This window comes from Oncorhynchus mykiss, chromosome 15 (assembly GCF_057628025.1).
Source record: "Oncorhynchus mykiss isolate SJ-2025 chromosome 15, ASM5762802v1, whole genome shotgun sequence".
NCBI classification, from domain to species: Eukaryota; Metazoa; Chordata; class Actinopteri; order Salmoniformes; family Salmonidae; genus Oncorhynchus; species Oncorhynchus mykiss.
In genome coordinates, this window is record NC_143036.1 from 81,059,917 (window position 1) to 81,073,168 (window position 13,252).

Genomic DNA, 13,252 nt, shown 5'->3' on the forward strand with positions numbered 1-13,252 from the left:
TGGCAGTTTTAATGTGGCGCACTTGTCAGCCTTTGCTTGTGAAGGCAAAACGGTACTAGAAATAGCTCGAAACCAAGTTTAATGTCAGTTCATTCATTACAGCCTCCGTTATAAGCATAGTTGGTAATAAACCACGGCATGAGTATTTAGAACATAATAGAACGGAATCTAGAACACACGCCTACTGTATTATATTCTTATTATTGACTGGCTGAGAGTTAATTCTTCATGTGTAAGAAGTGGTGTTTCACCTTGAGTTGGATGCCAGTCAAACCCATAATAAATATGGGAAATTCTAGAATGAGAATTATTCTGTGGTCAGACCATCCAGGAGGTGTTATAAGGATCGACTTTACCGACCTACACAGTTACACAGAAATTCTAGAATGAGAATAATTCTGTGGTCAGACCATCCAGGAGATGTTATAAGGATCGACCTTTCCGACCTACACAGTTACACATAAATTCTAGAATGAGAATAATTATATCGTCAGACCATCCAGGAGGTGTTATAAGGATCGACTTTACCGACCTACACAGTTACACAGAAATTCTATAATGAGAATAATTCTGTGGTCAGACCATCCAGGAGGTGTTATAAGGATCGACCTTATCGACCTACACAGTTACTAGGTCTGGAAAACCTTATCCGTAGGGTTTTCAGAGGTTAGCTTCGCCCACGGTTAGCTGCGTGGGAACTACAATATCCACGCTGTGTTTTAACATTTAGAAACGTCAGTAAATATTGCTTGTGAAACGTTTTTCCAATCACATGCTGATATACCCTTATCTTTCATAACAGTGAAAAATCTACTTACTGTGGCAGTTTAGCCCCAGATCCATAAGTTGTCTCCAGATGACTGCACTTCCTCCTCAGTTAGTTTACGCACAGGTGTTTAAAGCATGCTAGTTATCCCAGGTGGCCACCTCTGTCTTCCCGAAACAAGCGCAGTAACATGGATATATATATATATATGGCCGTGTGGGAACACTGACCGTAACCCTATAAAAGTGTGTTGTAATTTAACCATTGTTTAAAAAAAAAAGATTTCTCTCAGTTTACAAAACTGTACCGCACGTTTTATTGAACCTTTATTTATTAACTAGGCAAATCAGTTAAGAATAAATTCTTATTTACAATGACGGCGTACCCCGGCCAAACCCGGACAACGCTGGGCCAATTGTGCGCTGCCCTATGGGAATCCCAATCACGGCCGGATGTGATGCGGCCTGGATTCGAACCAGGGACTGTAGTAATGCCTCTTGCACTAAGATGCAGTGTCTTTGACTGAGTTCAGAACGAGCGTCGGGGCTCGTTAAAAAAATCTCCCAACCAGGGACTGACGATAGTATCTTCTGGTTGGGAGACTAGATGCTGCTGGAAGTGGTGTTGGAGGGCCAGTAGGAGACACTCTTTCCTCTGGTCTAAAAAATATCCCAATGCCCCAGGGCAGTGATTGGGGACACAGCCCTGTGTAAGGTGCTGTCTTTCGGATGGGACGTTAAAACTAATGTCCTGACTCTCTATGGTCACTAAAGATCCCGTGGCACTTATCGTAAGAGTAGGGGTGTTCACCCCGGTGTCCTGACTAAATTCCCAATCTGACCTTCATACCATCATGGTCACCTAATCGTCCCCAGTTTACAATTGGCTCATTCATCCCCCTCCTCTCCCCTGTAACTATTCCCCAGGTCGTTGCTGTAAATGAGAACGTGTTCTCAGTCAACTTACCTGGTAAAATAACAATAGGTACTTAAGCAGTTGGAGTCCATGAATGGAATACACAGTTACCTACCCACCCAGTTACCAGGTTACGCCAACCCAGTTCTAACCGGTCTGGAATGTCACTCATTTACATTAATATGGTAGTAACAAAGCCATTAAAACATCATTAAAATCACCACTAATCAACTAGCAAAATGTGCAGCATCATTCACCACTGACTCAAGGTTGCTGTTTGGTTGGCTTTGGCTGTGGTCTGTCGTCTCTGTCATTATTTGGCAGCACATCCTACCCATTAGAGGGCTTGGATAGCCCAGTCCTTCTTAAGAGGGTTTGGATCGTTAGCTTGGATAGCCCAGGCCTTCTAAAGAGGGTTTGGATTGTTAGCTTGGATAGCCCAGGCCTTCAAATCTAATTATTTATATAGCCCTTCGTACATCAGCTGATATCTCAAAGTGCTGTACAGAAACCCAGCCTAAAACCCCAAACAGCAAGCAATGCAGGTGTAGAAGCACGGTGGCTAGGAAAAACTCCCTAGAAAGTCCAAAACCTAGGAAGAAACCTAGAGAGGAACCAGGCTATGTGGGGTGGCCAGTCCTCTTCTGGCTGTGCCGGGTGGAGATTATAACAGAACATGGCCAAGATGTTCAAATGTTCATAAATGACCAGCATGGTCAAATAATAATAATCACAGGCAGAACAGTTGAGACTGGAGCAGCAGCACGGCCAGGTGGACTGGGGACAGCAAGGAGTCATCATGTCAGGTAGTCCTGAGGCATGGTCCTAGGGCTCAGGTCCTCCTCCGAGAGAAAGAAAGAATTAGAGAGAGCATACTTAAATTCACACAGGACACCAGATAGGACAGGAGAAGTACTCCAGATATAACAAACTGACCCTAGCCCCCCGACACAAACTACTGCAGCATAAATACTGCAGGCTGAGATAGGAGTGGTCAGGAGACACTGTGGCCCCATCCGAGGACACCCCCGGACAGGGCCAAACAGGAAGGATATAACCCCACCCACTTTGCCAGAGCACAGCCCCCACACAACAAGAGTGATATCTTCAACTACCAACTTACCATCCTGAGACAAGGCCAAGTGTAGCCCACAAAGATCTCCGCCACGGCACAACCCAATGGGGGGGCGCCAAACCAGGCCTTCTAAAGAGGGTTTGGACTGTTAGCTTGGATAGCCCAGGCCTTCTTAATTAAGAGGGTTTGGACTGTTAGCTTGGATAGCTCAGGCCTTCTTAATTAAGAGGGTTTGGATTGTTAGCTTGGATAGCCCAGGCCTCCTTAATAAAGAGGGTTTGGATTGTTAGCTTGGATAGCCCAGGCCATCTTAATTAACAGGGTTTGGACTGTTAGCTTGGATAGCCCAGGCCTCCTTAATAAAGAGGGTTTGGATTGTTAGCTTGGATAGCCCAGGCCTCCTTTATAAAGAGGGTTTGGATTGTTAGCTTGGATAGCCTAGGCCTCTTTAATAAAAAGGGTTTGGATTGTTAGCTTGGATAGCCCAGGCCTCCTTTATAAAGAGGGTTTGGATTGTTAGCTTGGATAGCCCAGGCCTCCTTAATTAAGAGGGTTTGGATTGTTAGCTTGGATAGCCCAGGCCTCCTTTATAAAGAGGGTTTGGATTGTTAGCTTGGATAGCCCAGGCCTCCTTTATAAAGAGGGTTTGGATTGTTAGCTTGGATAGCCCAGGCCTCCTTTATAAAGAGGGTTTGGATTGTTAGCTTGGATAGCCCAGGCCTCCTTAATAAAGAGGGTTTGGATTGTTAGCTTGGATAGCCCAGGCCTCCTTTATAAAGAGGGTTTGGATTGTTAGACTACAGTATTCTATCAGTCTAATAGTAGACTACAGTATTCTATCAGTCTAATAGTAGACTACAGTATTCTATCAGTCTAATAGTAGACTACAGTATTCTATCAGTCTAATAGTAGAATAGTAGACTACAGTATTCTATCATTCTAATAGTAGACTACAGTATTCTATCAGTCTAATAGTAGAATAGTATACTACAGTATTCTATCATTCTAATAGTAGACTACAGTATTCTATCAGTCTAATAGTAGAATAGTAGACTACAGTATTCTATCAGTCTAATAGTAGACTACAGTATTCTATCAGTCTAATAGTAGAATAGTATACTACAGTATTCTATCATTCTAATAGTAGACTACAGTATTCTATCAGTCTAATAGTAGACTACAGTATTCTATCAGTCTAATAGTAGAATAGTATACTACAGTATTCTATCATTCTAATAGTAGACTACAGTATTCTATCAGTCTAATAGTAGACTACAGTATTCTATCAGTCTAATGGTAGACTACAGTATTCTATCAGTCTAATGGTAGACTACAGTATTCTATCAGTCTAATAGTAGAATAGTAGACTACAGTATTCTGTCAGTCTAATAGTAGACTACAGTATTCTATCAGTCTAATGGTAGACTACAGTATTCTATCAGTCTAATAGTAGACTACAGTATTCTATCAGTCTAATAGTAGACTACAGTATTCTATCATTCTAATAGTAGACTACAGTATTCTATCAGTCTAATAGTAGACTACAGTATTCTATCAGTCTAATAGTAGAATAGTAGACTACAGTATTCTATCATTCTAATAGTGGACTACAGTATTCTATCAGTCTAATAGTAGAATAGTAGACTACAGTATTCTACCATTCTAATAGTAGACTACAGTGTTCTATCAGTCTAATAGTAGACTACAGTATTATATCAGTCTAATAGTAGACTACAGTATTCTATCAGTCTAATGGTAGACTACAGTATTCTATCAGTCTAATAGTAGAATAGTAGACTACAGTATTCTATCAGTCTAATAGTATACTACAGTATTCTATCAGTCTAATAGTATACTACAGTATTCTATCAGTCTAATAGTAGAATAGTAGACTACAGTATTCTATCAGTCTAATGGTAGACTACAGTATTCTATCAGTCTAATAGTAGAATAGTAGACTATAGTATTCTATCAGTCTAATAGTAGACTACAGTATTCTATCAGTCTAATAGTAGACTACAGTATTCTATCAGTCTAATGGTAGACTACAGTATTCTATCAGTCTAATAGTAGAATAGTAGACTACAGTATTCTGTCAGTCTAATAGTAGACTACAGTATTCTATCAGTCTAATGGTAGACTACAGTATTCTATCAGTCTAATAGTAGACTACATTATTCTATCAGTCTAATAGTAGACTACAGTATTCTATCAGTCTAATAGTAGAATAGTAGACTACAGTATTCTATCAGTCTAATAGTAGACTACAGTATTCTATCAGTCTAATAGTAGAACAGTAGACTACAGTATTCTAATAGTAGAATAGTAGACTACAGTATTATATCATTCTAATAGTAGACTACAGTATTCTATCAGTCTAATAGTAGAATAGTAGACTACAGTATTCTATCAGTCTAATAGTAGACTACAGTATTCTATCAGTCTAATAGTAGACTACAGTATTATATCAGTCTAATAGTAGACTACAGTATTCTATCAGTCTAATAGTAGACTACAGTATTCTATCAGTCTAATAGTGGAATAGTAGACTACAGTATTCTATCAGTCTAATAGTAGACTACAGTATTATATCAGTCTAATAGTAGACTACAGTATTATATCAGTCTAATAGTAGACTACAGTATTATATCAGTCTAATAGTAGACTACAGTATTCTATCAGTCTAATAGTAGACTACAGTATTCTATCAGTCTAATAGTAGACTACAGTATTCTATCAGTCTAATAGTAGACTACAGTATTCTATCAGTCTAATAGTAGAATAGTAGACTACAGTATTCTATCATTCTAATAGTAGACTACAGTATTCTATCAGTCTAATAGTAGAATAGTAGACTACAGTATTCTATCAGTCTAATAGTAGACTACAGTATTCTATCAGTCTAATAGTAGAATAGTATACTACAGTATTCTATCAGTCTAATAGTAGACTACAGTATTATATCAGTCTAATAGTAGAATAGTATACTACAGTATTCTATCATTCTAATAGTAGACTACAGTATTCTATCAGTCTAATAGTAGAATAGTAGACTACAGTATTCTATCAGTCTAATGGTAGACTACAGTATTCTATCAGTCTAATGGTAGACTACAGTATTCTATCAGTCTAATAGTAGAATAGTAGACTACAGTATTCTGTCAGTCTAATAGTAGACTACAGTAATCTATCAGTCTAATAGTAGACTACAGTATTCTATCAGTCTAATAGTAGAATAGTAGACTACAGTATTCTATCAGTCTAATAGTAGACTACAGTATTCTATCAGTCTAATAGTAGAACAGTAGACTACAGTATTCTAATAGTAGAATAGTAGACTACAGTATTATATCATTCTAATAGTAGACTACAGTATTCTATCAGTCTAATAGTAGAATAGTAGACTACAGTATTCTATCAGTCTAATAGTAGACTACAGTATTCTATCAGTCTAATAGTAGACTACAGTATTCTATCAGTCTAATAGTAGACTACAGTATTCTATCAGTCTAATAGTGGAATAGTAGACTACAGTATTCTATCAGTCTAATAGTAGACTACAGTATTCTATCAGTCTAATAGTAGAATAGTAGACTACAGTATTCTATCAGTCTAATAGTAGACTACAGTATTCTATCAGTCTAATAGTAGAATAGTAGACTACAGTATTATATCAGTCTAATAGTAGACTACAGTATTATATCAGTCTAATAGTAGACTACAGTATTATATCAGTCTAATAGTAGACTACAGTATTATATCAGTCTAATAGTAGACTACAGTATTCTATCAGTCTAATAGTAGACTACAGTATTCTATCAGTCTAATAGTAGACTACAGTATTCTATCAGTCTAATAGTAGAATAGTAGACTACAGTATTCTATCATTCTAATAGTAGACTACAGTATTCTATCAGTCTAATAGTAGAATAGTAGACTACAGTATTCTATCAGTCTAATAGTAGACTACAGTATTCTATCAGTCTAATAGTAGAATAGTATACTACAGTATTCTATCATTCTAATAGTAGACTACAGTATTCTATCAGTCTAATAGTAGAATAGTAGACTACAGTATTCTATCAGTCTAATGGTAGACTACAGTATTCTATCAGTCTAATGGTAGACTACAGTATTCTATCAGTCTAATAGTAGAATAGTAGACTACAGTATTCTGTCAGTCTAATAGTAGACTACAGTATTCTATCAGTCTAATGGTAGACTACAGTATTCTATCAGTCTAATAGTAGACTACAGTATTCTATCAGTCTAATAGTAGACTACAGTATTCTATCAGTCTAATAGTAGACTACAGTATTCTATCAGTCTAATAGTAGAATAGTAGACTACAGTATTCTATCAGTCTAATAGTAGACTACAGTATTCTATCATTCTAATAGTAGACTACAGTATTCTATCAGTCTAATAGTAGACTACAGTATTCTATCAGTCTAATAGTAGAATAGTAGACTACAGTATTCTATCATTCTAATAGTGGACTACAGTATTCTATCAGTCTAATAGTAGAATAGTAGACTACAGTATTCTACCATTCTAATAGTAGACTACAGTGTTCTATCAGTCTAATAGTAGACTACAGTATTATATCAGTCTAATAGTAGACTACAGTATTCTATCAGTCTAATGGTAGACTACAGTATTCTATCAGTCTAATAGTAGAATAGTAGACTACAGTATTCTATCAGTCTAATAGTAGACTACAGTATTCTATCAGTCTAATAGTATACTACAGTATTCTATCAGTCTAATGGTAGACTACAGTATTCTATCAGTCTAATAGTAGAATAGTAGACTACAGTATTCTGTCAGTCTAATAGTAGACTACAGTATTCTATCAGTCTAATGGTAGACTACAGTATTCTATCAGTCTAATGGTAGACTACAGTATTCTATCATTCTAATAGTAGAATAGTAGACTACAGTATTCTATCAGTCTAATAGTAGACTACAGTATTCTATCAGTCTAATGGTAGACTACAGTATTCTATCAGTCTAATAGTAGAATAGTAGACTACAGTATTCTGTCAGTCTAATAGTAGACTACAGTATTCTATCAGTCTAATGGTAGACTACAGTATTCTATCAGTCTAATAGTAGACTACATTATTCTATCAGTCTAATAGTAGACTACAGTATTCTATCAGTCTAATAGTAGAATAGTAGACTACAGTATTCTATCAGTCTAATAGTAGACTACAGTATTCTATCAGTCTAATAGTAGAACAGTAGACTACAGTATTCTAATAGTAGAATAGTAGACTACAGTATTATATCATTCTAATAGTAGACTACAGTATTCTATCAGTCTAATAGTAGAATAGTAGACTACAGTATTCTATCAGTCTAATAGTAGACTACAGTATTCTATCAGTCTAATAGTAGACTACAGTATTCTATCAGTCTAATAGTAGACTACAGTATTATATCAGTCTAATAGTAGACTACAGTATTCTATCAGTCTAATAGTAGACTACAGTATTCTATCAGTCTAATAGTGGAATAGTAGACTACAGTATTATATCAGTCTAATAGTAGACTACAGTATTATATCAGTCTAATAGTAGACTACAGTATTCTATCAGTCTAATAGTAGACTACAGTATTATATCAGTCTAATAGTAGACTACAGTATTATATCAGTCTAATAGTAGACTACAGTATTATATCAGTCTAATAGTAGACTACAGTATTCTATCAGTCTAATAGTAGACTACAGTATTCTATCAGTCTAATAGTAGAATAGTAGACTACAGTATTCTATCAGTCTAATAGTAGACTACAGTATTCTATCAGACTAATAGTAGACTACAGTATTCTATCAGTCTAATAGTAGAATAGTAGACTACAGTATTCTATCATTCTAATAGTAGACTACAGTATTCTATCAGTCTAATAGTAGAATAGTAGACTACAGTATTCTATCAGTCTAATAGTAGACTACAGTATTCTATCAGTCTAATAGTAGACTACAGTATTCTATCAGTCTAATAGTAGACTACAGTATTCTATCATTCTAATAGTAGAATAGTAGACTACAGTATTATATCAGTCTAATAGTAGACTACAGTATTCTATCAGTCTAATAGTAGAATAGTAGACTACAGTATTCTATCATTCTAATAGTAGACTACAGTATTCTATCAGTCTAATAGTAGAATAGTAGACTACAGTATTCTATCAGTCTAATAGTAGACTACAGTATTCTATCAGTAATAGTAGACTACAGTATTCTATCAGTCTAATAGTAGACTACAGTATTATATCAGTCTAATAGTAGACTACAGTATTCTATCAGTCTAATAGTAGACTACAGTATTCTATCAGTCTAATAGTAGACTACAGTATTCTATCAGTCTAATAGTAGACTACAGTATTCTATCAGTATAATAGTGGAATAGTAGACTACAGTATTCTATCATTCTAATAGTAGACTACAGTATTCTATCAGTCTAATAGTAGAATAGTAGACTACAGTATTCTATCAGTCTAATAGTAGACTACAGTATTCTATCAGTCTAATAGTAGACTACAGTATTCTATCAGTCTAATAGTAGACTACAGTATTCTATCATTCTAATAGTAGAATAGTAGACTACAGTATTATATCAGTCTAATAGTAGACTACAGTATTCTATCAGTCTAATAGTAGACTACAGTATTCTATCAGTCTAATAGTAGACTACAGTATTCTATCAGTCTAATTGTAGACTACAGTATTCTATCAGTCTAATAGTAGACTACAGTATTCTATCAGTCTAATAGTAGAATAGTAGACTACAGTATTATATCAGTCTAATAGTAGACTACAGTATTCTATCAGTCTAATAGTAGACTACAGTATTCTATCAGTAATAGTAGACTACAGTATTCTATCAGTCTAATAGTAGACTACAGTATTCTATCAGTCTAATGGTAGACTACAGTATTCTATCAGTCTAATGGTAGACTACAGTATTCTATCAGTCTAATAGTAGACTACAGTATTCTATCAGTCTAATAGTAGACTACAGTATTCTATCAGTCTAATAGTAGACTACAGTATTCTATCAGTCTAATAGTAGACTACAGTATTCTATCAGTCTAATAGTAGACTACAGTATTCTATCAGTCTAATAGTGGAATAGTAGACTACAGTATTCTATCAGTCTAATAGTAGACTACAGTATTATATCAGTCTAATATTAGACTACAGTATTATATCAGTCTAATAGTAGACTACAGTATTATATCAGTCTAATAGTAGACTACAGTATTATCTCAGTCTAATAGTAGACTACAGTATTCTATCAGTCTAATAGTAGACTACAGTATTCTATCAGTCTAATAGTAGACTACAGTATTCTATCAGTCTAATAGTAGACTACAGTAATCTATCAGTCTAATAGTAGACTACAGTAATCTATCAGTCTAATAGTAGACTACAGTATTCTATCAGTCTAATAGTAGACTACAGTATTCTATCAGTCTAATAGTAGACTACAGTATTCTATCAGTCTAATAGTAGACTACAGTAATCTATCAGTCTAATAGTAGACTACAGTATTATATCAGTCTAATAGTAGACTACAGTATTCTATCAGTCTAATAGTAGAATAGTAGACTACAGTATTCTATCATTCTAATAGTAGACTACAGTATTCTATCAGTCTAATAGTAGAATAGTAGACTACAGTATTCTATCAGTCTAATAGTAGACTACAGTATTCTATCAGTCTAATAGTAGACTACAGTATTCTATCAGTCTAATAGTAGACTACAGTATTCTATCATTCTAATAGTAGAATAGTAGACTACAGTGTTCTATCAGTCTAATAGTAGACTACAGTATTCTATCAGTCTAATTGTAGACTACAGTATTCTATCAGTCTAATAGTAGACTACAGTATTCTATCAGTCTAATAGTAGAATAGTAGACTACAGTATTATATCAGTCTAATAGTAGACTACAGTATTCTATCAGTCTAATAGTAGACTACAGTATTCTATCAGTAATAGTAGACTACAGTATTCTATCAGTCTAATAGTAGACTACAGTATTATATCAGTCTAATAGTAGACTACAGTATTCTATCAGTTTAATAGTAGACTACAGTAATCTATCAGTCTAATAGTAGACTACAGTATTATATCAGTCTAATAGTAGACTACAGTATTCTATCAGACTAATAGTAGACTACAGTATTCTATCAGTCTAATAGTAGAATAGTAGACTACAGTATTCTATCAGTCTAATAGTAGACTACAGTATTATATCAGTCTAATAGTAGACTACAGTATTCTATCAGTCTAATAGTAGACTACAGTATTCTATCATTCTAATAGTGGACTACAGTATTCTATCAGTCTAATAGTAGAATAGTAGACTACAGTATTCTATCAGTCTAATAGTAGACTACAGTATTCTATCAGTCTAATAGTAGACTACAGTATTCTATCAGTCTAATAGTATTCTATCAGTTTAATAGTACCAGTAGGCTTGTCTTTCTGTTGTTCCAGGAGAGCTGCTGTACTGGGAGCAGAATACAGTGTTCGCTGAGCTGAAGGTTCTCTGGGTCCCTTGGGACTGTTTCTGTCTCTTTAGGGGGAGAGAGAGCACTCAGCTTTAGTCCAGCCACAGAGCTCTGCCTCAGCTCTATATAAGGCCATAGTAGTTCTATATTAGTTCCAGAAGAAGCCAGCTAGCTAGGCTAACTTTTGTTTATCACGTTCCACCTCCTCACACATTTTTGTGGCGTTCAGCTTCATCCAGTTTTGTCTGCAGCTACGTTACTGCCAGGTCTTTGAACTGGTATTTCGGCTTGTTTTGGTCGTTTCTCAACAACAAAATGGTCCCAAGGGGTGCACGTTTCTGTCCTCAGGACTCCAAGGGGTGCACGTTTCTGTCCTCAGGACCCCAAGGGGTGCACGTTTCTGTCCTCAGGACCCCAAGGGGTGCACGTTTCGGTTTGTGCTCCAGCACTACACAGCTGATTTTCAAATCATCAACTAAAATCATCAAGCTTTGATCATTTGAATAAGCTGTGTCATGCTGGGGCACAAACCAAAACGTGCACCCCTTGGGGTCCTGAGGACAGAAACGTGCACCCCTTGGGGCCCTGAGGACCGAAACGTGCACCCCTTGGGTTCCTGAGGACAGAAACGTGCACCCCTTGGGGCCCTGAGGACAGAGTGTGGGGAAACACTGGCCCTGTATCTTCACCTAAATCAGAACATTTAAAGATAGCAAATGTGTTTTAAAAATAAATTAAGGACAGCTTTTAAAATGTAATTTTTATTTTATTTTTTAAATAATAATCAATCAGATAAATGTATCAGGCTCAGGTTTTGATCCAGTGACAGCTAGCCCTTTTGGTTGGACCTCCGACATAATGCTGTGAACCGTTTGAAAGGTTGTCTCGTTTCCTTCTCTACTTCTGCCACCCGCTGGTAGATGTTGGTACTGCGGTTCGACGGCTGAGTTCATCCTAGGAATGTTATCTCCTCATCCGAACAACAACAATTCAAAGTAAACCAGCAAGCCCTTTTTTTAGTCATGGCTAATATACTGAAGTATTCAACAAGTGTTCTGAAAATAACAGATCTACAACTCTAGTTTACCTGAACATGTCAAGGCTGCTTGGTTTGTTCTAACCATCTATGCATATCTCTCTCGGACACACACACCAGACACCACACACACACACACACACACACACACACACACACACACACACACACACACACACACACACACACACCAGACACCCCACACACACACACCCCACACACACTCATACACCACACACACTCACACCACACCACACTACACACACACTCACACACTCACACCACACACCACACCACCACACCACACACACACCATACCACACACCATACACCACACACACTCACACACCACACACACTCACACCATACACCACCACACCACAACACACACACAGCAGGTAAAGCCTTGCTTAATAATCACATCTCCAGATTCACCACTAGATGTCCCTCCCTCCACACACTAACTCACTGTGCCCTCACACACACACGCTATCAATCTCTCTGTATCGCCACGACAGCTTGCTTTGTAACCTGTGAGGTCCTGAAATATGTGGCACTGTCCAACATCACACACACCACGCTCCTACTCAGCTACAACCCCCTCCCCCCTCTCTCTCTCTCTCTCCTTGTAGCTTGGTCTGTCTTTCTCTGATTGTGTGCCTGCCCTGCCATGGCTGTCCTGCTAAGGCGTGTGGGCCGTGTGGCTCTACAGTTGTCCCTGAGACAGACCAGGACCCCCCCCCAGAAGGCCCTGCTGATAGCCACTCTTCTAGGTAGAGTAACCACCACTTAACTCTGTCATACCCCCCGGTTAGAGGGACTGGGTGGGGGTAGAATCAGATGATGTCAGTCTCATCACACCCCAGTCCACCCCCCCCCCCCGTGCTACAGCCAGCGCAAATAGAGCCCCACAATGGAGCCGTCATAAT

The 13,252-nt window shown here is 37.0% G+C and overlaps 1 protein-coding gene across 8 annotated transcripts in view; it reads left to right on the forward strand.

Annotated features, from left to right (window-relative positions):
* msrb3 (methionine sulfoxide reductase B3) overlaps positions 1-13,252 on the forward strand; it is a 42,961-nt gene that overhangs the window by 913 nt on the left and 28,796 nt on the right. For 4 of the 8 annotated variants that reach the window (XR_005038478.2, XR_016486928.1, XM_036956680.2 and 1 more), the window contains exon 2: positions 12,956-13,096. The exons of the other annotated variants lie outside the window; for them this stretch is intronic. Coding sequence is in view for 1 of the 4 variants with exons in the window: in XM_036956680.2 (XP_036812575.2) it covers positions 12,994-13,096 (103 nt within the window). In the remaining 3 variants the exon portion in view is untranslated. The remainder of the gene's footprint in view (positions 1-12,955; positions 13,097-13,252) is intronic. 8 annotated transcript variants of the gene reach the window in all.